The 27,120-nt window shown below is 37.6% G+C and overlaps 2 protein-coding genes and 1 non-coding gene across 3 annotated transcripts in view; all 3 read right to left on the reverse strand.

Moving 5' to 3' along the window:
- TXLNB (taxilin beta) overlaps positions 1-13,150 on the reverse strand; it is a 66,134-nt gene extending 52,984 nt beyond the window's left edge. Inside the window, exons 1-2 of the mRNA XM_049788020.1 lie at positions 12,712-13,150; positions 3,362-3,453 (exon numbers count right to left, since the gene is read on the reverse strand). Of these exons, the coding sequence (XP_049643977.1) occupies positions 3,362-3,453; positions 12,712-13,150 (531 nt within the window). The remainder of the gene's footprint in view (positions 1-3,361; positions 3,454-12,711) is intronic.
- Positions 1-27,120, reverse strand: part of CITED2 (Cbp/p300 interacting transactivator with Glu/Asp rich carboxy-terminal domain 2) — a 1,046,546-nt gene that overhangs the window by 934,045 nt on the left and 85,381 nt on the right. The gene's annotated exons all lie outside the window — the stretch shown is intronic.
- On the reverse strand, positions 25,964-26,127 carry LOC126031651 (U1 spliceosomal RNA). Its single transcript, XR_007503483.1, has one exon. It is a non-coding gene; the product is annotated as a U1 spliceosomal RNA (small nuclear RNA).

A 27,120-nucleotide genomic window follows, 5' to 3' on the forward strand; every position in this document is an offset into this window, starting at 1 on the left:
TCTTTACCCTCAGTTTTTAACCCATAGGCACCGCGACCAACATTCTGCTCCAATAAACAACCACTAAGCTCCTAACTCGAAAGGACACCCTCTCAGTCCCACATCACATGCCTTGGCAAGAAACTACAACCAACTCATGCTTTATGGCCCTTCATCTCGCCCTTCTAATCATAGACTGTCACATGCTACCAATTCAGTCCCAGAAGGACCCCAGCCCAAGGACATTTCCCTTATAGCTGCGAATCATTTTGCAAATTCAACAAGACATAATGTGTTACGAAAATGCCCTAGATTCCATCCCCCACAAGAATATCTCAAAAGACTTAATAGGGAATCCTATATTTCCTTTATATGTTTAATACCTCTATAATAATACCTCCTAGTCTGTTTATTTCCAAATGTAAGTTAGCCTCATAAACAGCATTTTTCTTTAATTCCTTTTGTAAATTTATTTTTATTTATTTTTCTACTATATATATTATTTTTCCTCTTTCTCTTTCCAACTTCCCCTGTTTTGGTTCTGCTTGCTATGAAAACCTTTAAGAAAAAGTCTTGCCTGTGATAAAAGCTCAGGTCAAAACCAGGGCACAGAGATTGTGCAGACTATCACTTTTACCTCCAAATCCATTAGCAATATAATGTGGACACCATCTTCTTCTGCATAGGCCCTCTAAATAAATGGAAATCTTTTACACAGAAACAAGCTCTTATCTACCAGAGATCAGAACCCATACTTTTTATAATACAGGGATGCCTCCTACCCTGGACATGTGTCATGTGGACCCAACTTAGACTCCATGTGATTGGACAGTGACTGTCCAACACAGAACCCACATCCCAGATGTGGAACCGACACAGGTCCCAGCAACAGCACCAGGAACCAAACTTCGGGGGGAAACTCTGAATACCACCTCGCACCAACTTGCACCAGTTTTAATATGAAATCCTGACATGAGGAAACGGCAACAACTTGATCTAAAAGAGGGTTGCCCTATCTTATCACCTACCGGTATGATGCAACCAGGAGACATGTCATCCTTTTCTCTATGCAAAATCCAAAATTGCTATCTACAGAAGACTGCCCTTGACAAACATGAACTGGACAGAACCTATCGAGGGACCAATGAGAAAGTTTCTAGCCTAGGTCTCGCCTAGGATTTGTACAAAAACCAAGATCTCTAATTCCAGAGGTCTGACTTTGATAACTGTGACTGAGCAGAACTGTCCGAAGATCTGAGAAAAACCAAAACCACTAATTACAGAAGGATAATTACAACAACAGTGATGGAACAGAACTTCTAGAACCACAAAGAAGAACTCTCTCCTAACCTTCATCCAATGACCTTCGCAAATAACAAGATCTCTAGCTACAGAGGCATGATGTCATCATCCACAACTGAGTGGAAAGTTTCCTGGCATCATAAAAGACCTTGGGGTGTGAAAATGAGAGTGTATGGAGCCTGTAGTTATTCCCATAGCAGTATGCTTTAAGGGCGGAGAGACCCTGTATCCCTTAGGTCAAGGGAGTTCTCATTCTGATTTCCCCAATATTTACTGTGCCTATGCGAAGAAGAAGAGGAGGAGGAGGAAGAAGAAGAAGGAAAAGAAGAAGGAGAAGGAGGAGGAGAAGAAGGAGAAGAAGGAGAGGGAGAAGGAGAAAGAGAAGACGAAGGAGAAGAAGGAGGAGGAGGAGAAGAAGGAGGAGGAGGAGGAGGAGGAGAAGAAGAAGAAGAAGAAGAAGAAGAAGAAGAAGAAGAAGAAGAAGAAGAAGAAGAAGAAGAAGAAGAAGAAGAAGAAGAAGAAGAAGAAGAAGAAGAAGAAGAGCCCTTTTAAGTAGTTGCTAGTTTGGGTTTTTTTTTTACTGTTTTTATTTTTTAATTTGTTTTGTTTTGTTTGTTTCTTTGTAGTTGATGGTTTTGGTTTTTGGTTTGTTCTTTTTTTGTTTTGTTCTTTTTGTGGTTTTATTGGTACTGACTTATTGCTTTTTGTTTTTGTTTTGGTTTGTTACCCTTTTCTTCTTTTTTCCTTTTCTTTTTCTGGATATTTATAACACCTAGACTGACTCCTCCTAGTTTTTCTTCCTTTTTTTGTCTTTTGTTTGTTTGTTTTATATTCTTCTTCAATACCTTTTCTTATATCTCCAGCAGAACCACATTACTGGAATCACCTTGATCAGCCTCATAATTTAAGGGGGTAAAATGGATGGTACCAAGACCAGACAGTTGTATGATCATTTAGTGGAAATAAAAAATGATCAGACTTGAACACTAAACCCAAAGTCAATGACAACAGAATTGACACCCAATCTACAACAAGCTGTACAAGTGGGGAAAAGGAGTGCAAAGGAGGGAGATATGGTCTGCCTGCTGGGAAGAGGGGTGGAGGGAGGACAACACTGATGGTGGGAATGCCCCTCATTCATTGTCACTATGTGCCTTAAATATTACTGTGAAATATTTGTACTTCACTTTGACCATAATAAAAATTAAAAAAAGAAAGGCAGGAAGGAAGGGAGAAAGAAAGGAAAAAAGAAAGAGAAATTTTTTCTTTCTTTTTTTTTGGGGGGGTCACACCCAGCAGCACTCAGGGTTTACTACTAAATTTATGCTCAAAATTCGCTCCTGGCAGGCTTAGGGTAACATATGGGATGCCAGGATTCAAACCACCATCCATCTGCATACAAGGTGAACACCCTACCTCCATGCTATCTTTCTGGCCCCAAAGAGAAATAAAAAAAAAAGAAATAAGGGGCTTGAGTGGTGGTGCAAGCAGTAAGGCATCTGACTTGCATGCTCTAGCCTAGGACGAACTGCAGTTAGATCCCCTGATGTTCCATATGGTCCCCCAAACCAACAGTGATTTCTGAGAACATAGCCAGGAGTAACCCCTGAGCGTCACTGGGTGTGAAGAAAGGAAATAAAGAAATAAAGAAAGAAAGAAAGAAAGAAAGAAAGAAAGAAAGAAAGAAAGAAAGAAAGAAAGAAAGAAAGAAAGAAAGAAAGGAAGGAAGGAAGGAAGGAAGGAAGGAAGGAAGGAAGGAAGGAAGGAAGGAAAGCAAGGAAAGCAAGGAAAGAAAGCAAGAAAAGAAAGGAAAGAAAGTAAGAAAGAAAGGAAAGAAAGAAAGAAGAAAGAAAGAAAGAAAGAAAAAGAAACAAATATGAATTTTTTTAATTTGGAAAAGGAGAACCTAGAATATGCTCAAAGCATTATCTTTGCTCTGTGCCCCAGGATCACTCCTGTAAGTGCTCAGGGAATCATACATGGTACCAAGAAATCAAACTTAAAATAACTCAGATGCCCTCTTTCCTAAACTTTTCCTAAACTGATTCTTGTTGAAGCAAGAGTGAACCAAGGAACTTACCAATTCAGCATACTTCTTGAATAAAAAATCAAGTTTTTCTTCAGGAGTTGACAACTTGTTCAGACTTTGCATAAGCAGGTTGGCTTCTTTGCCTGAAAAGGAAACAAAAAAAAAACCCATAAAGACTGTTTTTGGTTGTTGTTTTGCTTTGTTTTGTTTTGTTTTTGGTGTTTTCGTCAATACCCGGTGTTGCTCAGGGGTTACTCCTGGCTTTGTTCAGAAATCACTCCTGGCAGGCACAGGAGACCATGTTGAATACTGGGGAATCTAACCCAAGTTGACCATGTGCAAGGCAAGTGCCCTACCCACTGTTGGAGCTATTGCTCCAATCTTTCATAAAGACATCGCTAAAAATAAGTGTCAAACTTGAAATTTGATGTTTTAGGGTCAGATTAACTGCATCCTACTTATTCTCCACTCTTGGCCAAGCTACAAAACCTACATGTACCTTAGCTATGACTTCTTTTTCTTTTGAGAAGGGCAGGCACCAGATTTACAAAGAAAGCAAGGATTGCTACATATGTTTTTGGAGAAGTGTCAGACTCATGGCAGGTTCTCTGTGAATTTCCACTATAAGTCATCATTCCTTGTTTTCAAACTAAGAATCGATTCTGATTTTTCTCCCCCCATAGCCCAAATAATACAAAAATTGAGTTCTTTAGAAATAGTTAAAAGTCATTTATAAAAAGTCATTTTCTCATGTTAAAAAGGAATTGAAAATAAATTTAATTCTGATTACTGTGAAATGGCTATTATGCATCTAGATGTACCAATTGTAGCTAGAATTCTTAGCCAAAGCAGAGACAGTTGACCATCACCCTCCACAGTTTGGGGGATTCTAGTTGTTGATATTTCTTATCTTTTTCAATTTTTTGATTTTGGTGCATAAGCTCATGCCATGGGGTTTGGGTGAAAATAACTTAGATCCTATTTTTTTCCAACAAGAGACTAAAATCAATCTAGACTGCAAAAGGACCAGGTCAAAGAAAGTCTTCCACAGATCATTTTGTTTCTCTCTGATTATAGATTCACCTTCGGGAGTCTTTTCTCACACCCACATCTCAGTTTTTGATATCACTATCATTTTTTTGGTTACAGGTTGGAATTAGTGTTATACTTTATAAAAATTATTTTAAAGTTATGCATATATAATGCTTTTTATTGAATCACTGTGAATTACAAAGTTATAAAGATACTGGTAATTGAGTCTTAGGCATATACCATTCCAACATTGACTCCTTCACCAGTCTTCAATGTTATTAATATGTATTTTTCAGGAATAGTGTTGCTGTTCCATACTAACTACCATATATAGGCATTTTATAGATATTTATAGATATTGGATCATGATTGTTGTACAGTGAACTTCAGATTTCTTTTCCTGTCTCCCATTGCTTTTGCTTTTTGTGTTTTACAGTTTCACCTGGCTGGTTTGTCTTGTCTTCAAATAGCCTCTGGGCTTAAGGGTTAGGAATATGAGTTGCAACCCCAAGATTTGTGTGAGCCAATAATTGTATCTTTCCCACCAGTCTAATCAAGGTGGACCCATTTGCCATTCTCACCTGTCTCTAATGATCACTTTCTAATCAGAGAGTAGGGAACTTAAACCACAAAGAATCTATTTTCTGATAAAAATCAGCTGAAGACTTTTCTTCAAGAACATGCATTTCCCCTTTTCTGGAATATTTACTTTTCAGCCCAGAGAGACAAAACTAACTATATCATGGAATAAGAGTTGCCAGGTTTAAAAAAAATTAAACATGGACACACTGGAACTATGTTTATTTATCCAAAATTCAAATTTCCTGGGGAAGTCTAATTTTTATTTGCCAAATCAGCTAAGTCTAATAGCATCAAATACTTTTAAGTCTAAGAGGAACTTCAAAGTACCTCCTTGCACCTGGTTAATTTTATAGATTAGAATCTACAGCACAGAGAAATCCAGAGTTAGATAATTAACACTGGCAGAGCTAAAGCTTGAAACTAAGGTTTGTCTACTTGCTCTAATTATTTTATTCCCTGGTGAAATTTATGTCAGGAAAACCTAGAGAAATAAAAGGTTTTTGGGGTTGTTGGGGTGAAGATGACCTCATTCTCAACAGCTGGTTTTGTCTTCTCTGCCCAGTGAGTCCTTCCAGATAAGAGATGTGGCCTCCAACATGGAGAGCAGGCATGCATGGGGTGGCACAGCCTTCAACACAAATCCTGCTGCATTTGCTCTGATCGTCAATAGGTCTTGTCCCCACTGTGTACTTTCTCTCACAGTACGGATGTGTTAATCAGAACATCCCTTCATCCATGTCTTCCTGCAGTCTGTGGAGGTGCCACACGAAGACTGCTCTCCTGTTACTGCATAACGGCAAGAGACTGAGTTGTCTGTTGATCAGAACTGGTGTCAGAACCAGCACAACAGTGCTTGGTCCAGAGCAAGTGTTTCCATTAAGGTTCTTAATGTCACCAAGAAAAGCTGGCCATTGTACACTCATTTGTGCAAATCAAATGAACACTGTTTTGAAAACAATTTTGCTTGACTTTAAGATCAGTAGACAGGTCTCCTTCATATGGGTTTATGCTTCAACATTTTTTAATGAATCAACACACAAAACCATTGCCTTACTCATTTGGGGGCAATGCAGGTAACTGGGTGACATTCTTTGACCTAGAGAATACCTGGGTCAGATATTTTCCCCACATTAAATAACTTCACTTTCTTTAGTTTTCTTTCATTGTCAATCCTCATTCACTCAAATTACTGCTCTTATTCCACTATTTTGTATGAAAGGCCAAGATTCAGAGACATAAACTTACCCTTTCAAAATGACTTTAACAAAAGCGTTTCCCAAAATTAGAGAAATACATGTGCAGAATTCATGTACTTGTGGTATCAGAGAGCTTGGGCTTTAAATTTTTCTAGCTTTGGCTGCATGTGATGCTGAGTGGGATTGTTGTGCAGGAAGAAAATAGAGATACAGTCTCATTTACTAAGGGCTGTGATTGCAGTTCTGTGGCAATGTGGTCACTGGGTGACAGAGAACAAATGAACTTTCTTTTGTGAAAATTTGATGGAAGGAGATGCCTTGCATTCTCTCCAATGTGTTATTCCAAAGCACAGTGATCTTGAGGTAAATCCTTCAGTCAGCAAGGGGCAGAACCCAAAGTTCTCATTAAAATTGGGGAAGACATAGGGTGGGCATATGGCCCCTGCTTTGTAGGTGGTTCAGATGTGTGCAGCAATATCCAAGAGTCATATACAGCCGAAGTTACAAGTACATTGCACACTCAAGGCACACTAAAGTGTTGAGAAATTATTTTTCCATCAGAGAAATTACCTTACATAGGATCAGCTATCATAATGCAGACCTTGCCTCTACCCTACTGATTATCTTATATTAAGTTGGCAAAATTATGCAGATTTAATGAGAGTCCAGAACTAGGTTTTTATCCTTTTTAGAACACTGAGGTTAAAATTTTGTATTGCATATATATGTGTGTGTATATCTTCTTTTGCTTCTTCCCAATTTCCAATTGTTGCAACAGAGACATATGCACAAAGAGTGTTGAATATTGATTCAAATGCTAGACTTTAATTTATCTTTTATTGTCTGGGTGAAAGGGGGAGCCCAACACCCAGCAGTACTCAAGGATTACTCCTGCCTCTGCACTCAGGGATCACTCCTGGCAGGCTTGGTGGACCTTATGGGATTCTAGGGATCAAAACTGAATTGGCAGCCTTCAAGAGAAGCATCTTATCATGTCATTATCTCTCTGATCCCATTATATCTTATTGCTAATTCTGTTTTTTTCCCTATCATAATTTAAAATAATGAGTGTGAACTTGTGACATGAACTTTCTCTGACTCTCCTTACATTTTTCTAAATCAAACTATTAAAATATGAGAGTGATACAAATTATCCTTGAGCACCTATTGACTGACATTGTTTAAAAAGGTCTGATTAATGTATAAATTAAGAGGGAGATCAAGTCATTAAATTTGCACTGGGCTAAGGAGAGGGGAGATGGATTGACTACCAACAACCACAGTAGCTCCTTAATACCTTTTTGTTATAATGACGAGATGAGAGGGAGTGGGAGAGAGAGAGCCAGAGCCAGAGAGAGACAGACAGAGAGAGAGAAAGGGAGAGGGAGAGAGAGTGAGAGAGAGAGAGAGAGAAAAGAGGAGAGGAGAGGAGAGGGCAGGAGAGGAGAGGGGAGGGGAGGGGAGAGCAAGATAATCCAGGTCAATGAATGGTGACATTAGTTGAGGGTGCCATTTCCCTTGAATGACATTTCATTTAAAGCCATAGTAGCCCAAAAGCCTATTGATGACAATATCAGGCAAGCAGTTACTCTTAAACAATGTTTGATGACCTCTTATAAGCTCTGTATTTGGGGGGGAGCAGTGTCACACCCGGCAGCGCTCAGGAGTTACTCCTGGAGAGCAAGATAATCCAGGTCAATGAATGGTGACATTAGTTGAGGGTGCCATTTCCCTTGAATGACATTTCATTTAAAGCCATAGTAGCCCAAAAGCCTATTGATGACAATATCAGGCAAGCAGTTACTCTTAAACAATGTTTGATGACCTCTTATAAGCTCTGTATTTGGGGGGGAGCAGTGTCACACCCGGCAGCGCTCAGGAGTTACTCCTGTCTCTATGCTCAGAAATAACTCCTGGCAGGCTCAGGGGACCATATTGGATGCCGGAATTCGAAGCCCTGTCCTTCTGCATGCAAGGCTAATGCCCTACCTCCATGCTATCTCTTGGCCCCTCTTAGCCCTGTATTTACATTACAACATCCACACCCTCAGCAAGTTGCCTTCAGGATTTGAGTTGCTTTAAGATTCCATGATTTCTGCCTCACTTAGTTAACAAAAAATAACATTGCTGGGGCCAGAGCAATAGCCCCGTGGTAGGGTGTTTGCCTTGCATGCAGCCGATCCAGGCCTGACAGTGGTTCAAGTCCCCCCAATCCAGGAGTGATTTCTGAGCATTTAGCCAGGAGTAACCCCTGAACGTCACCGGGTGTGGCCCTAACCCCCCAATAACATTGCTGGAGAGGTATATTTGTCTTCGTAAAGTGCCTTTATTTACTTTTATAGTATGAAAAGTTTATTTTCTAACCTATCACCTCTCCTTTTTCTTTGTTTTGCTTAGTTTTACTAAATGAGTTTTGGAAAAAATCAACTTTATATTTCGTTACATTGTTTTTATATTTAGCTGACTTCCTTTTATCTTATGTTAACATAAATATAAAATATATTAAACATATAAAATATAAAACATATTTATAAACACACATATGTATATATTTGTTAGGGGGATGGCTGCCCCTGCAGTGCTTAGGGTCTACTTCTAGATCTGTGCTCAGAGTGTACTCCTGGCAGTGCTCAGGAGATTGTTGAGGTTCTGGGGATCAAACCAGGGTCAGCTACATTCAAGGCAACTCCTTATTCTCTTCCCTGTAATTTCTTTTCAGACCCAAAGTATGAATTTTGTTTCATCATAATACAAAACAAATATTTTATATTTGCTTATTATCTTTTTTTGCTCAGTCACAAAACTGTCACAAAACATAATGAATCAACTGATGAGGTATTGAAAATATCAGCAATTCTGGGAATATCCCTATAAAAGAAACTTTATTTAAAAGAAAAAAACCAGGAAGAATCTAATAATAATACTACTCCAGGGGAAATGAAACAAATCAAACTCTTATAATGAAGAAAAATATCACATATAACTATAAAATTGTAAAGCATCTATTGACACTATGATACACTACTAGATTTAGAAGAAATTCCTAACATTTTGCTCAGAACATATTTTTCTCTCCAGTTCCATTTCCTGTTGTTTCTGTCAAAGCTCTAGCCTTTCTTTGAATTGGCTCATGAAGTTTTCATGATTCCTGAATCGTCTTTCCTTGAAATTCCCCTAGCCTCTTACCATTTCTTCCAGAAATTTTAGCATCTTTATTAAATCCACAGATTTGATCCTTTTTTCAGAGTGAACCCAGAAATTCAGTGAAAGTAAATCAAACAAGTCTTCTGGGAAAGTAGTTTATACTACTTTCTACTGGGATAGAAAGCCAAAAACTGAACATATTTCGCAATATTCAAGTTTCCCCTTAGAGGTAGAAGTGAAACTCACCTGTAAGTAGGAAGGCAAAATCCATTAACTGAGCTCCTTTAAATGCTCCTTAAACAAAATACTGTTTATTTTCAATATTAGGGACCCCACTTCACTCCTTGCTGTCTTTCCACTAACCTTACAGTATCATCAGTTATTTTGGGTGGACAGAGACTCAAATTATATAGGATATAATTTTCCTCTCAATAACATAAGTGGGTTGTCTAGATGAATGTGAGTGCAGAGTGGTCAAAGGTCCAGTTTTATATTTTCCCCCTGGTTTTATGCTTCAGAAATACAATTGTCTTTTCAATCAACTACCAAAAACTATTAAATGGCACATAATGTTTAATCATTTTCTAGTCCATGTAATCATCTGGTACTTGTGAAGACCACAAGTGTTGCTGAAGATACAACTGAGTTTCCAGTGAGACAGGAAAGAATTGGGTAGCAGGAAGTAACAAGTCTGCTTAGAAATGAATAAAACATGGCATAGCACTTTTTAATAGTGAATCTACTTTGTTTCTTTCAGTTTTGATGCTAAGGAGAAAGTGATTCCACCAACTAAATTCCTTTTTAAAATATCTCTCTACTTCAGTGATTAGTTTCTTGGTTATGAAAGTACTGCCCCATTGGCCACAGTACTGAATACTTGAGTTGTAGAGACATTTCTGCAGACATTCATTCTCTATAAGGAGAGTGTATGTTATCCTCCTTATTAAATTAAAGATAGTAATAATTAAGGTTTTAACTTGTTTTGAAATATCCAATGTTCTAAAAATCTACACTTTAGAAATTTGGAGAGCTAGTTAAATATAATTTAATAAACACATATTAATTAAAGGCTCATCTTTGGTTAGGTACATAAGCAAAACCTAAGGATCTATCTTTAAGTAACAAATTGAACCACTTACTAAAAAATCTATAGAAGGCTTAAATGGATTCTTCAAAAAGAACATAGCTGGCAATTTATTTTTTTTCAAAAGCACAGAACCATTTTCCAAAGCACCAGCCCATTGCTTCCACAATCTGTTCGTGTCAAAATTACCCAGAGTGCATTGGCCTCAGTCCAGATCTACGAAGCCTGAATCCCTGTACTCAGGACCAGCTATTTTTGACAAATTCTCTATTTGATTCTAATGCACAGTTAGGTTTGAAACCATTGATCTATTGCAGTGCTATTCAATTGATAAATAGCTAAAGAGCCTGATAAAGGCATTTGCAGACAAATGAAATAATGTTTTAAATAGAGCCTGCACCATTTAAATTAGCTTAAAAATGTTTTCACTTATAATTTAGCTGAAATGGCATAGTATTTACATGACCATGCTGATGGTATTTAGAGCAATGCCATGGAAGAACCATATACGTACATGAAAATAAGGGAGTACCTATGTACAAATTCAGGTTCACAATGATCACAAACTGAAAAATATATTCAATTGTAATTTAATGACATGTAGAGAATGGTCAAATTAGAAATGTAATTTTTCTTTCTCTAAATTGTAATAATTTATAATCATCAGGTTAATACAAATCTTGAAATAACTTATGGAAGACAAAATAGAAAACAAGTCTGGCCATCCTTTTAGGGAGAAAGTGGAGGCATACCATGTAGTTCTTAGAGTTGACTCCTGACTTTGTGCTCAGGAGTGAGACCCCTGGCAAAGAGTATTTGGTACTGGGGACTTTACCCAAGGTGCAACACAAGCAAAGAAAGTGTTTTACCTTTTATACTAGCTACCCAGTCTGACTCTTGTCATCTTTAATTTCACCCCTACTTTATTCGTATTCTTTTTCCTCAGTACAACACATATCAATTCTTTTATAGAAATAATTTTAAATTGAAAAAGAAGATTTTTCTAGTTGGAAATACTTTTAAATTGAAAAAGAAGATTTTTCTAGTTGGAAATACTAGGATGTGACTTTGTATTTTCTTGTGAAACATTTTATAACCATCAAAGCAATGAAAAGGAACAGTTCTAAGATACATTAAACAGAGAAGGAGAAATAGCTTTATTACAAAAAGCAACTTTATTCTTTTTTTCGAAGTGCCAAAAATGCTAGAGTATTTTATTCTTGTTACCAAAATTTGGTTGATATTTAAAAGATATTAATCACTGTATGAGTCAAGAATGCAATTTTATTGGTCTTTTAGCACTTCTTAGAAACATTTCAGTAATGTGTTTAAGTTTCTTTGTGCTAGCCAATGACAACATAGACCAATTTTGAGATTTTAAATCCAATTTAAACTCTAATGACCAACATCTTGCACTCTGCCACACTCTCTTGCTAAAATAAGACATGATAACTTTCTTTTAGAGATTTTCCTTGTAGCTTGGGGAATTGGAAGGTATTATGTTAAATGAAGTAAGCCGGAAGAAGAATTGTAAATCATTTTATATGTATTTAGAATAACTGCATGAAAAAATACAATAGTCTAAATGGTTGTTGTCTCGAACACCATTGACTCCCAAGTATAACAAAAAGAAGAAAAGAAACTGAGTGGAAGAAGAGAAACACATATGAAATACATATACATATATATATATTATATTATATTCAAGGCTCTACCTCAAACTGGACTTAAAAGAGTACTATTTATAAGTTCCCGAAAGCATAATGAGGAAAATTGGGGAGTGTTATAGGTAGATGAAAGAGAATATTTGTAAGCCTGTGGCAAATACAGTGAGATCTGCTTAAATAAATGAAAAGGAAGATCAAAATGACTCACTATCAAGCAAAAGTGGCCATGGTGGTGACTGGAACCAAGTGTTCAGTAATGGGATGTGTGGGATAAAGTAGATAGATAGATGGAAGAATGGAAGATAGATAGATAAATGATAGATAGATAGATAGATAGATAGATAGATAGATAGATAGATAGATAGATAGATGTGTGGGATAAATATATAACAGATAAATGGAAGAGGCTGGCTTGGGTTTGACCTTAAGACTTGAAAAGATCATCTTAAAAATTTGAATCTGAGAACAATGGAAGCCACCGAGGTCATAGAATAGGTGGTGGTATGTAGATAAATGTTTTTTAGCTTTCTGGAAGGCAAAGTGACAGATGGTATAGGAAGAAAACATGTAATAAAAACCTAAAAGAAGCCATTGTAGTAACCCAAAAGTAAAGGTGTGGCTTTAGTAAAATTTGAATGAATAATTTTTTTCCAGGAACATTCAAATAAAGCCAAATATTAGAACATAATTACTTGCCTAATCCTTTCAGGATCTTCTTTTCCAGTTTTTGCTCTTTATAGCTGACAGGTTCTTTGGCCTTGAATGGCTCTCCAGAAGCTGAGGATTCTTTTTCTGATTCTTCAGAGACCTCCTCACAGTCCCCATCTTCATTGTCAGCTGGATCTATAGTTTCACTTTGCTCCTGGGCCTTCACAGAACCTTCTTGGCCATCAGTGCTGACAGCAGACCCAAACATGTTGATGATGTCTTCCAGTTGTTGATTCAACTCTTCAGAGAGATCCTGAGCTCCCTCACTAAGTTGTCCACTCACCTTCTTCTCTGGTGTCAGGTTTGGAATGGAGGAATCCTGCTCACCTAACTTCTCCAGCCCATTTTGGCTGGATAATTGTGATCTGTTGTTTGGAGATGTTGACTGTGGATCCCCTGAGAGCTGTCTGAAGTTATTGGCCTCCATACTGAGGGTTGTTGTAACTGCTGGTAAAGTACAACAGGTTTGACATGGTTAATTCAGTGACTATAAATGATACATTTATCATTAAACAGATCCTAAATATATATATATATATATATATATATATATATATATATATATATATATATATATTGTTTTTTGGGTCACACCCGGCAGTGCTCAAGGGTTATTCCTGGCTCCAGGCTCAGAAATTGCTCCTGGCAGGCACGGGGGACCATATGGGACGCTGGGATTCGAACCGATGACCTCCCGCATGAAAGGCAAACGCCTTACCTCCATGCTATCTCTCCGGCCCCCTAAATATTTTCTTAAGCCATTGCTATAGTAAATAAGTAGGTTGGCAGGAGGTGGGGCCTTTTTCCAAATTGAGTTATACTATTAGCACATTTTTCATTTTGATCTCCAAATTGTAGTAGACTTATTCTAGTTTTGGCATTAACAAAATGTCTCAAGATATTTTTTGAGGCCATATTTCTCATTTTTCTCAGAATATTCAAGTTAGGTCACTATTTTATGTCACATATACAAACAATTTTTGCAAGTACATAGGGTGTGCATTAAAAAGGTTTAAATTTTAAGTGATGTTAGTTGAAAAAATTAATATAAGAAAAATACAAGAGCCATTGAGCTTACTAAAATCACTAATAAGTTATTTGATTAAAAAGCAAAATTTGGTTAATAGTGCAATCATGTTAATAAAATATTATATTGGGCTTAGAAGGCAACTTTTTGCTTTTCTGAATTCCTTTTACTCCTAAAAAAGTAACATATAATTTTCAATATCTGAAACATCTTTTCCTCTGAGATTCAAACTAGCATCACTCTGGGAATAAGATTGTGAATGAGGGAAGATATAAATTTTTATTCCTCTGTGTAAGGCAATTGCCTTACACACACTCCTATCTTGCCAACCCAAATAGGTTTAGTTTCCTCATATAATTCCTCAACCCCTGAGTGCAGAACCAAGATAAAGGAGGCCTAAGAACAGCTAAGTATGACCCAAAGCAAATAAAAAAAATTTGACAAGTGGTCTAGTATGGCAATAATGTGGTACTCAACAATTTAACATTGGAAAAAGGAAAAAGAACAACAGAATTTTGATTTTTCTTCTCAAAAATATAATTAAAAATAGTTACATTTAATGCACAGGGCAAGGACACATTAGAGAATAACCAGATATAAAAGGGGTTCTCAGGAAATAGGAGCTAAGGGATGAACTGAGTCGGAGCCTCCAGTAATGCTGCCATTTTATAACTGCCATTGGTAATTATTGCCATTTCTAGAGCTGCCATAAACCAGACCTGATTCTTTATGGTGCATTTTATTTAGGAAGGACATTTAATGGTGTTGACACTAATTTTTAGTATAGAAATTCAATAGGGAGTGGAGGAGGGAAGAGCCTCATAATGCCTAGAATTTTGCTTCGAAGCAAAACACGGACATATTTTTAGGCCTTTATTGTCTAGCCTCCTATTCTCTTTCCAGGGCCAATGAAATTCCAAGATAAATGGCAACAGGATGTATAAAAGGCCACATACAGACCTTGCCACCCCTTGTGGTCCTCATCATACCCTTTAACTTTGAAGGAAGATGTTTTTCTCTTGTGCATTTTAATTTACTGACTATTAATTGAAGAATGCAGTGAACAGCTTGAGTGTCCTCACTGCTGGAGTTTCTTTTCCTGGCCTCTCCTCGTTGGCACTCTCATCTATATATAGCTGACGCCGCCCCTGAACTTGGAAAAGAACACATGGCACCTGCTGTCCAGCTAGAGTTATTTTAAGGTCTTCTAAAAGGAGCCGTGGCATTTAGCCCTTCATCCTTGAAAATCAAGGGAGAGAATACTTTTTGAATATGAAACCGAAAACTATAAACATGTACTGCTTAAAGCCCTTGTGAGAGTTTTAAAGTGTTAGAAAGGCTTCTAAGGATGAAATCAAGTCAAACGGGAACCGAACTTCAAAAGCAACACATTTAAAACGTTTTCACTACGAGTTTTCAGTATGGTTAGTGTTTGGTTGTTATTTGATTTATTCTTCATTCATCAGCAACCCTAATCACTAACTTTTTATTAAGAATACATCTAAGGCTCTCTTTTAAGCTCAAGTTCCATATTTTTCTTTCAATTTGGATAAATAAATCAATGTAAGCCATAGACCCAATGGTTTAAAAGGATCTCAAGACAAATCAACAAGGAGAACAAAACAAGGTCAAAGAACTCTGTTCTTTTTAAATTGTCCTTTTCCATATTAATTCATTTACAGCAAGCAATTATTTTTAAATTCTATCTTCTGGAAACTATTCCTGTTGTTTTTGTTCTCTGAATTTTTTTTCCTGTTGAACTAGTAAACTCAATGGACTCTTACAAACACACACACACACACACACACACACACACACACACACACACGTCTTCCTGAGCAATGTATTTTAATTATGAATGCCTCAGTGAAAACTTCCTCAACAATTCACTGGCAATCTCAACGTTGCAATGTTCAAACACCACAAACCACACCCCACGACTCTTCACAGGACTGGGAGAGTGTGTCAAACTTACCAGAAGGCAAGGAGCAAAGTAGAAAAAAAGAAGAGGAAAGAGACAGGGAAAAAAAATAAAAGCTAGCCAGAGCAGCAGCCACAGCAGGAGAGAGGCGGGAGACTGTGTTCCTGCAAGGGAGAAAGAAACCACACACACACACACACACACACACACACACACACACACAGAGAGACACACACACACAGACACACACACACAGACACACACACAGACACACACACACACACACACACACACACACACACACACAAACACCCCTGCCACCCAGGCAGCAGTCGAGGAGGGAGGTGGTGGGAAGGGAAAGGAACACAAATGACATAAGGGAGAAATACATCCCAGTAGTGTCAGTGACCTGGGCAAAAGTCAAACAAGACAAGGGCAGCTGCTCCATCTTATCAGACTCTCCAGGGCTTGTCCTTTGAATCAGTGACACTCCAGCCCTGGGCTGGCAAAGTTTCTCATTGTTGCTACTCTTTGGTGCAGAGACCAGTTTTTTTTTATATTTCTTGGTTTCTTGCCAGTGTGGTTTATGGTTCATCTTCTCATCTTCTTCCATGTCCCCACTCCCCTTTCTGATGCTACCTAATTAGTGTCAGGTTTCTTAGAGGGAACAAACCAAAGCAAAAACAATGGCACAGCGAAGAGAGGGTAGAAGCACTTTTATTTTGAAGGCCCTGTTGGGTCAGTTTCTAGAGTCTGAAATCTAAGTGGAGATGGTGGTTTTGGCACTGGGTGTAGTGAAGTCACGTCTTCTTGTGTCTAACTCAGATTAAGTGCCTTCACAGATCCAGGGAGCCAAGAGGGAAGGCACCTTGCTTCCTCCACTCCATGTTTTGCCCTTCCCGCAGCTACTTTGCAGATGCCTTCACCTATTAATCCTGTCAAAGAATCTCCTCCTCCCCCACCAAGCAATAACACTACTTCCTCCCTCCCTCCCTCCCTCCCTCCCTCCCTCCCTCCCTCCCTCCCTCTCTCTCTCACCTATCTCTCTCCTCTCTTCTCTCTTCTCTCTCTCTCTCTCTCTCTCTCTCTCTCTCTCTCTCTCTCTCTCTCTTTCTCAGCCCCCAATTACTCCTCTTTTCTTTCCATTTCTGGAGAATGTGTCTGTAAACTTTTTCAAAGAAAATTCACCCATCAAAGCTCTTGGGACTGGCAAAGCAGTGTGTTGTGTCCCACTATGTATCCCCCTACCAACCTCCTCTGGCAGGCAGAATGATGGCAGGTTCTAATTTTCGAAAATAAACTATCTTATGCTTTCCATGGTAGACGGGATCTTGCAGAAGTGATTCAGGACCTTGAGGCTAGGAGAGACTATACAGAATTTTCTTCATGGGTCTAATAGATATCCTATACATAAAAGATCAAGCCAATTGGAGCCAGAGCAATGGCACAGCGGTAGGGCACTTGGGTTGCACGCGGCTAACCCAGGACAGACAGAGATTCAATCCCCCAGTGTCCCATATGGTCCCCCAAGCCAGGAGCAATTTCTGAGTCCATCATCAGGAGTAGTCCCTAAGCATCACCGGGTGTGGCCCAAAAAGCAAAACAAAAAAACAAACAAAAAACACACCAAAAAAAAAAAAAAAAAAAAAAACAACCCACCAAAGATGAAGCTAAGGTTTGAGTTCGAGGGCAGTTTGATAAACCACATTGATTTTAGGGTATTATGAGGTCACAGGTCAAGGAATGTGGTGAGTTTCTAGGTAGTGGAAAACCAAAATATGGATGTTTCTAGACATTTCAGAAGAAAAGCATGTCTACTGACATCTGGGCTGGTTGATTTTTTGGTTTTTATTTGGGGGGCATACCTGATACTTGGCAAATACTCCCAGAGCTATGCTTGAAGATCACAAGCATGCAGCTAAAACTCTAGACTCCCACATGTAAAGCCCACATGCCAGTCCTTTGCTAAGTTCTTCAGGCCTACTCCTTTCTTTGAGGCAAGCTGAACTCATTTTGGATTTCTTAACATCAGACTTGCAAACTTGCTTAATTGTTTTCTTTTTAGACCACTAGAATTATGTTGTATGTAGTAGTAAGGAGAGGAAACTAAAATATCCCTATCCCTAAGTTTTCATCATTTCTTTCTCTAAATTTAGGGAAAATGTTATAGATATGCAAGAAGCCAGATGTTCCAGTGGTGTAGGCAATAGTTCACTGCATTCGCTGTTAATAAAGTTAGTGACTTGGAATGAGTGAGAAAAGAAAGTAATTGGTGAGTACCCAGTGGGTAATATTCCATAATGGATCATTGAAAACCTACCTAGCCAGTTAGTATAAAAGGATCATAGTGCTTCCTAAATTTGAGCAGAGTACCTTAATGTGGAAATTAATTTAAAAGGGTGTGTGGAGACCTTATTATGGTTGAATCCAATTAAATTTATACTTGATGCACTAACATTAAAAGTTTCTGATTCTTATCATTATGATAAGATCCAAATTGAGAATGATCTTATTTAAAACCCTAAAATACAAGAGATATGATTCAAATAATCAACCTTACTTTTCTGGGACAAATAAGTTGCTTCTGAAGCTCAATTACTACTGACTTATTATCACACGAATATGGTGCTGACTGCGAGTTCTGCCCAGTTCATGACACTTGTCCATTCTGTGCTTTGTTCCACTCAGATTCTGCCATGTTTCATTCAGATGACCTGCCATAACTTCAGATTCCTTGCTTCTTTGGAAAGCAGTACATCATGCCCTTCTCTTTCTCAATCTTCCTGCAATTATTAAAGTACTGATGCTTTGATCTCACTTGATTAGATACACATTATAGTAGAGGTACTAAGGTGATACTTAAGTGGAAACACCAAAATAACAGTTATCTAAATGATGTACAACATTACTGTTTTTTTTCCTTTGCTTTTCCTTTTTTGGGGGCACATATAGTAGTTAAAGTAATCACTTCAATTCCCTGTAGAAATTGTGAAACCAGGAGTACTGGGCATTGAACCTGAGGTTCTTATATACTTATATACTGCATGTCCTTCAGCCCTAGCTGTCTCTTTAATTCCTAAATTTTCTATTATAATTGAAATGAATGTAAAACATACTTTGGCTTCCAATGATCCTTCTTTGGCTTGCTAAAGAAAAGAAGGCAAATAAAGAGAACAAATAAAAAAATGCCCAGTGCTATGACAAAATCAATCTTTTGTGGTATTGTAAAGATTAATTTCTCTGTTGTAAATAACATTTTTATTAAAATGTAAGAAAACAGTTTTTAAAATTCAAACAATGCTAAAAAAAATAAAAACTTACTGAAAGAAGAGTTCTTTATCTTCCTCCCACCTATTTTTAGACCTTATCATGCTCCTTAGAGGTAACTGGATTGAACTGTTGAAATATTTCTTCTGTGATGTACTTCCTAATTTGTAAATTAATTCTATATATTTTTGTTGACTCGGCAACTTTTGATATAACTTATTATCTTCTGTAATGATCAATAACATTTTTTAATATTTTTATTTAAACATCTTGATTACAAATATGATTGTAGTTGGGTTTCTGTTATATAAAGAACTTTTTCTTTTGGAGGGCCACATCCAGTGACACTCAGGGGTTACTCTTGGTTATGCACTCAGAAATTGCTCCTGGCTTGGGAAATCATATGGAACACTGGGGATCAAACCACGGTTCATCCTGGGTCAGCCACGTGAAAGGCAAATACCCTACCGCTGCGCCACTGCTCCGGCCCCGCATTTTTAACTATTTTCGTTTCCTTTCAGCCCCTTACTTTCTCAATCAAACATTATATCAAGGTCTTTTTGTTTGCTTGTTTTTAGGCCACACTCAGCAGATCCCAGGATATACTCCTGCCTCTGTGCTCAGAACTCATTTCTGGTGGCTTCGGGGGACCAAAAGAGGTGCTTGGGATCAAGCTTGGGCTGGCTGTGTGCAAGTCAAATGCCCTATACTCTTTGTACTATCTACTCTGGCCTTGTCATCTTAGTTTTGAATTAACAGACTATCTTATTATCTTGAAATAATATTCACTGCTTAATCAAATAAAGCAACATCATGATGATGGTTTATTCTGCAAATTTCATATTTTTTAGAGTTAATTGTTGCCTCATCTAAGTCTATGTTGATTTTCTCAGTTATATGTGAATTTTATAAAATGCTTTTATCTGCAGTTTTCCCCAAGAGCAAATCTGTCACACAATTTATATATTCTAGAATTTTCTTAGAGCTACAAACTGTACATACAAACACCTTTAGAGCCCTGATTTTCTGCTGTTGTGAGGTTTGGTGAGTTCACTGGCCTGCTGTAAAGCTGGGTTCTAGCTAATTCCTGACTGTCATCCTTGGAAATCCCTTCACTTCCCTCCCATTTCCTGGCTACCATTTTCCTTTTTTTTTTTTTTTTTTACTTTTCTTCTTCATTGAGAACCATTCTGTTAACTGGCTTCCTCAGAGAGCATTCATGGGAGGCATCGCATGTCTGAAATACTATTTTATACTTCCTTGACTGATGCTTTGACTGGATGTAAACTTGATGTACCTATTAAGGTTTTTAGTGCTACCATTTTGTGAATCCCTACCATATGAATCCCTACCATTTTAAATTCCAGGGCTCTATTCTGAGGGACAGGGCTGAGACCTCTGATCAATAAAATGAAGTACTTTCAGAAGAATAGAAACAGGCAGTAATTGTGGGTTCATTTTAACTATTTTGGCAATAGTCTGGTTTGAATGACTGTGAAAGATTACTTTTTTGTTCTTCTTTCTGACTTGGGCTCAGTAAATCAGAAGAGAAGTTATATTCTTCTTTTTATCCCTGATGCTCTAAAATTTCACAATGAAAGAATGACATACATCTTATATGGTTTAGGATTCCAGAAAGACACGGGTTAAAGTACATGGCTTGCATGTGGCTGATACAGGTTGAGTCCCCAGTATCACATAGTCTTCCGAGCAGCGTATCAGTGGGAAGTTCCCTAAATCTCCTAGGTACTGCTTGGGAAACATCCCTTACCCCAAATTAAAATTCTGAATAGAATGATTAATAAGTATTTTAGTTTTATTTGAGTTGATGGGATTAAATCAAGGGCCTCACACATGTGAAGCATGCAAAAATTTTTTTAAACTCGTGTTTCTCCTTTATCATTATTCCTCATTCCTCTCTTCTTGTAAGCCACATGTCCTTGAGTCTTAAAGACTTTGGTTCAGTTTCATTAGAGAACAATCTTCAGGTATCCTGAAAGAGTCTAAAGCAGTTACTTGGCTTTACCAAGTGAGATTAGATATTCTTGAATCTAATAGTACTTCGTCCTAATTAAAAAAACAACAAACAACAAACTATCCATCAAGTGATTGTTTATAGCTTCCAGGCTTATGCAACTTATGATAATATGACCACTTGCTGAATATTAAGCTTGAATTCCATAGTCTTTTCAGAATTGACTAGGTAAATTAGCTTGATTATTATATTTCCACTGCCCTTTCCACTGCTACCTCAAAACCCTTTTGTCAAGCATACATTTTCTGTTGGGTCATTTATATTAAGGCACTATTCTAGTTCTCATTCATTGTGGTTTGGGGTTACAAATGTAATTCTTCTGTTTTCCTTGATGTTACAGTTTCAATTTCTTATTCTTCAGAACTTTGCTAGAAAAGTTTAAAATATAAAGAGCCAGAGATAACTTTAAAATGCTATGTTGGAGTCTGGAAAAATTCACTCATGCAAATTCACTCATTCACTCATGAAAAATTAACTATTTCTCAAATAAGAAGTCCCAGTACTTGAAATAGCCAATTGGTCTAAGACATTTATTTCTTTTGTTTGTTTGCTTGCTTGCTTGTCTTTTTTAAGCATACAAAAAAAGAAATTTTTGCATTGTAGATCAAGTTAATGCCTCACTTTAGATCTCTTATTTAAAATTGTTTTAAATTAAATCACTGTAATATACACAGTTACAAAGTTGTTGATGATTGGGTTTCAGTCATACAATGTCCAACACACATTTTTTCATCATTGTACATTTCCTGCCACCAGTGTCTCCAGTTTTTCTCTTCCTCTTTTATCCTTGCCATTCCCTCTGCCAGCTCCATGACAGACATCTTTTTCTTCTGCTTTTCTTTTTAAATACTATAATTAGCAATATTATTATTGAAGGGTTATCATGCATATCACTTTACAACAAGTTCTTGTCCAGACTAAGATCTTTTGTAAATGTAAGAATTTATGCACTTTAAATGGGAATAGACAATCTGTAACAAGACTTAACTCAGAAAATTAGGCAGCTTCCATCAGAATTTAGATCTGTTTTTTGTTGAGATCAGATCTGTCTTTATGTTAGTTTATTTAGTTTCCTATTCTCTAAAAAAAGTCTTGTTTTACAAGACTGTTATGCATCTTACATACTAAATGTAATTGTATTAAGAATATAACATCTGTTAACTATTCCAGTTATGATACAATTAAGGTTAATTTTTAAAATGAGATTAGTATTTTATAAACTGATAACAATTTGAGATCATATTGTCTAGAATAATCTGGGCATCTATTGTTTGATTTCTTGGTCATGGTTCTACGGCTTTTTCAGGTTCTGTTTGACATGGGGAAGAGGCAAGTCTTTGTACACTCTGTTCTTCCTTTGCGAATATCACCTGTTTCTATAATGAGAAGAAATGTGGGCTCGTGGTCAAGTAAAGTTATTTTTAATTAGTCTAAATATAAAATCAGTCAGTAAGTTACAATACTCAACTACTATGATGAGCTTCTTTATTCTAAACTAGTTGTATATTGTTGGCTTTTAGAGAGAAAACATGATTCACATTCTGTGAAAGTAATTGTCATTTTTTACTTTAGCACCAATAAAGTAAATAAAGATTGTCTCTAGTAAATGCCAAATTGAACTTACCTTCAAAGTAAAATAAATCATTGAAATTTGCATAAATATTGGGTATTTGGAAAGAACTCTGCTTCTTAAGTGGACTTATGTAATTATATTTAAATATTTTATTGTAACAATTTAATCAGACATTTTATATTATAAATAATATAGATTCATTTTAGGCTAAGATCACCTACATGGGTTATCTGTCAAATTTGAATCAACAAGATTTTGCTGCATACAAGCTAAAAGAGAAACTTGCCTTGGTCACTGCATAGAGATGGACGATCAGAATAAAGTCATTCATATTTTAGATACATTGAACCCTCCTCCTACTTCTGAAGAGCCCTTCTCCCTGGCCTCATTGATTATTGGTAGAGATTCATAAATATGGGACTCACTGTCGCTTACTCTTCATGAAATGCCCATAATTATAGAGCTGGGTTGTAATAGCTGTCAAGAGCTTCAACCTGAGTTTTAGCAAGTGGTTTTAAAGACTAGATGGTTAAAGTATGGAAACATTTCTTCTCTCTATCCTGTCCTGAACATAACATAAACAATTTACCCAGCAGAGTTTAAGACTGACCCTTGGAAGAAAGGAACTCTCATTCACTGCTGGTGGGAATGCTGTCTAGTCAAGCCTTTATGGAAAACAATATGGAGATACCTCAAAAACCTGGAAATTGAGCTTCTATATGATCTAGCTATACCACTCCTAGGAATATATCCTAGGAACACAAAAACACAATACAAAAATGCCTTCTGCACACCTAATTTATTGCAGCACTATTTATAACAGTCAGAATCTGAAAATCAATCTAAATGCCCGAAAACAGGTGAATGGCTAAAGAAACTGTGGTATATATACACAATGGAATATTATGCAGCCATCAGGAAAAATGAAATCATGAAGTTTTCCTATAAATGGGTGGACATGGAAACTATTATGCTGAGTAAAATAAGTCAGAGGGAGAGAGATAGACACAGAATAGTCTCACTCATCTATGGGTTTTAAGAAAAATAAAATACATTATTGTAATAATACCCAGAGACAATAGAGATGAGGGCTAGAAGGACTGGCTCATGATATGAAGCTTACCACAACTTGTGGTGAGTTCAGTTAGATAAATTATTACACTGGCAACTATAATGGCAATGTTAATGAGTGAGAGAAGTAGAATGCCTGTGTCAAATGCAGGCAGGGGGAGGGGAGTAAGGTGATGGTGGGCATTGGTGGTAGGAATGTCTCACTGGTGAAGGGGGGGTGTTCATTTTTTATAACTGAAACCCAACTACAAACATGTTTGTAACCATGGTGCTTAAAGATATTTTTTTAAAAGAAACTGTCCTTTGGGTAGGTTCACTTTTTGCTGAAGTCAGCAGGAAAAACCTACTGGCATTTGAATAGTCAAAACAGGACCTTGGGGGTAAGGGACCCTTTACATGGGGGCATTTTCATTTTTGTCCAACTTCCTCTCACTCATAGTCTACAGAATTTGAGTCATAAGCTCCCAAAATTGACTAAATTGGTGAAAAGGAAACAAAATACAGATTAACTGGAATGTTGATGACTGATGGCCCAACTTTGAGGTGTTCAGAACACTCATAGTTTTTGAATTGAGCCCAATTCTGTCTTCTGTATTGGGACTTGACTATTGTGGGGGTGAGGGAAGATGTCTCACAGACTAATTTCCTACTTACTTTGTAGGGCCTGTGTGGGACTAATTTGATTTGTTCTCAGGTAGATAACTTCATTTTTATCTTTTTTTTTTTTTTTGGATTTTGGTTTTTGGGTCACAACCGGTGGCTCAAGGGTCACTCCTGGCTCTGCACTCAGCAATTGCTCCTGGCAGGCTTAGGGGATCATATGGGATGCCAGGGATTGAACTGGGTTGGTCACTTGCAAGGCAAACATCCTACTTCTATGCTATCTCTCGAGCTCTGTGTAGGTAGATGGCTTTAAATTAAAAAACTCAGCTTCCCCAATTAAGCTCTGCTTGTTTAGAATCAATAAAGGAAAAATCTCTCTTAAAATGATGGTGTTGGGTGATAGCAGAAGAGGTAGGGTGTTTTCCTTGCACAAGGCTGATCTGGGTTCCATCCTGGGCATCCCATATGGTTCCCTGAGCCTGCCAGAAGTGATTTCTGAGTGCAGAGCCAGGAGTAATTATTGAGCATTGCCGGGTGTGGCCCCCAAATAATAAACAAACAAACAAACAAACAAAACAAAATGACTCCTCGAGGGTTGGAGAGACTTTATAGAGGATAAAGTGCTTGCTTTAAGTAAAGCCAGCCCAGGTTCAATCATCAGCACCCCATATGGATCCCCCGAACCTTGCCTGAAATGATCCCTGAGCACTGATCCAGGAGTAAACTCTGAGCATGGCCAAGTATGGCCCAACAAACAAACAAGCAACAAGGAGGTTCCTTGGTGTTTTCCACACAAGTTCAGTGCCTCCTTTCAAAGGTCTGGTGATTGCTGCAGGCATCTTGTATTTCAGTATCTCTAGTGGGGACGAAATCCTTCATGAGAGAAAAGTGGGCACATGAGCAGCCAAATATGAAATTTGAAATAATGAGACCACACAAAATAAGTTGTATGGGGATGTGAGAAAAATTTATTCTTCATTCTAGTAAATATATACAAGTCTTTGGTATGAAAAGCATTTCCACGTTGACAAAAGGCAGGCCCTTAAATACACACATCAAAAAATTAGCCAATACAGGTGAAAAGAATCCCGAGCTAAAAAGGAGAGGGGATGTTCTAATTTAGAAAGGATGTTATTTTTTTTAATATATTTTATTTAAACACCTTGATTACATACATGATTGTATTTGGGTTTCAGTCATGTAAAGAACACCACCCATCACCGGTGCAACATTCCCATCACCAATGCCTAAATCTCCCTCCTCCCCACCCAACCCCCACCTGTACTCTAGACAGGCTTTCTATTTCCCTCATACAATCTCATTATTAGGATAGTTCAAAATGTAGTTATTTCTCTAACTAAACTCATCCCTGTTTATGGTGAGCTTCATGAGGTGAGCTGTAACTTCCAGCCCTTCTCTCTTTTGTGTCGAAAAATTATTATTGCAAGAAAGTTTTTCATTTTTCTTAAAACCCATAGATGAGTGAGACCATTCTGCATTTTTCTCTCTCTCTCTCTGACTTATTTCACTCAGCATAATAGATTCCGTGTACATCCATGTATAGGAAAATTTCATGACTTCATCTCTCCTGACAGCTGCATAATATTCCATTGTGTATATGTACCACAGTTTCTTTAGCCATTCGTCTATTGAAGGGCATCTTGGTTGTTTCCAGAGTCTTGCTATGGTAAATAGTGCTGCAATGAATATAGGTGTAAGGAAGGGATTTCTTTTTTTTTTTTTCAGGGGAGAGCGCGAACGCAGTCCCCCACTACCACAAATTATGCAGTCAAGTTTCCCACATTTGGGGAAATCACAGGGGTCAGCACATCCGGAGTGCAATGGATAAGCCTTGCCCTGGGGAAACCACCTTCGTGATCATGGTATCTCCCCTGCCAGGTAAGTATAGGGATTTCTTATGATAAAGAATGATAAACTTGTTCTGCTGACCTTGGGGACTAGCCCATATCAACTAGCAAGGAGGATAGGAACTCTTGGTTTACCAACTAGCAGGTTTGCATTTACACTGACCACTATGCTTTTAGAAATGCAGATTTATCATGTGTGTGTGTGTGTGTGTGTGTGTGTGTGTGTGTGTGTGTGTGTGTGTGTGTGTGTGTAACTAGCAGAGCTTTGGTGCTGAGGATTTCCCTGAGTCATAGACTGAGGCCTGTAATTTGGCCTGTAGTTTTGCAAGGGAGAGAATGTGCCAGATAGTAAGAAAGAAATTGTAATGTTGATATCATGTCATGAATATCAGAAATATTGCCAGTAATCCACATAGGGGGTATAATTAATGTCCACCAATGGGCCTGCTGACTAAAATATTTTTTTGGGGAAAATATCAGCTCACTGCACCAGGAAAGTCAATAAACACATCTAGTGGGCTTGCTTCCCCTCTAATGGAGACATCTATGCTGCATGTCATGACAGGTGAAGGCACCTCTATCAAATAGCTTTTCTGAAGCTTGTTAATTACTAGCTAAAAGGATGTTTTTCTCTTCTTGGTTCACATCATTACTTAGGGTTCTGTTCCCTAAGACTCCAGAGCTCTTCTTTGCCTGCCTGAGTGTGCCTTGAGCTTCCCACACCCCCAGCCACTGATTCCCCTGCTGTCCTGAGGGTACTTCTTAGCAGGGTCCACATTTCAATGAGATTTTAAAACTCATTTCAATGGCTATTTATTTATTTTTATAATTTTTACTGAAACTAATGTGAATTACAAGTCTTTCACAGTTATAGTTAAGGTACAAAATAAAACAAAGTTTAGTTTGATGTATTTAAACCATGGTGATCACCTGTCAGGTTTTCTCTCTTCCTTCTTATTCTTTTTTTTTTTTGTTTCTGTTTTTTGGGCCATACCCGGTGATGCTCAGGGGTTACTCCTGGCTCCTGTGCTC

This window comes from Suncus etruscus, chromosome 15 (assembly GCF_024139225.1).
Source record: "Suncus etruscus isolate mSunEtr1 chromosome 15, mSunEtr1.pri.cur, whole genome shotgun sequence".
In the NCBI taxonomy this organism is placed as follows: Eukaryota; Metazoa; Chordata; class Mammalia; order Eulipotyphla; family Soricidae; genus Suncus; species Suncus etruscus.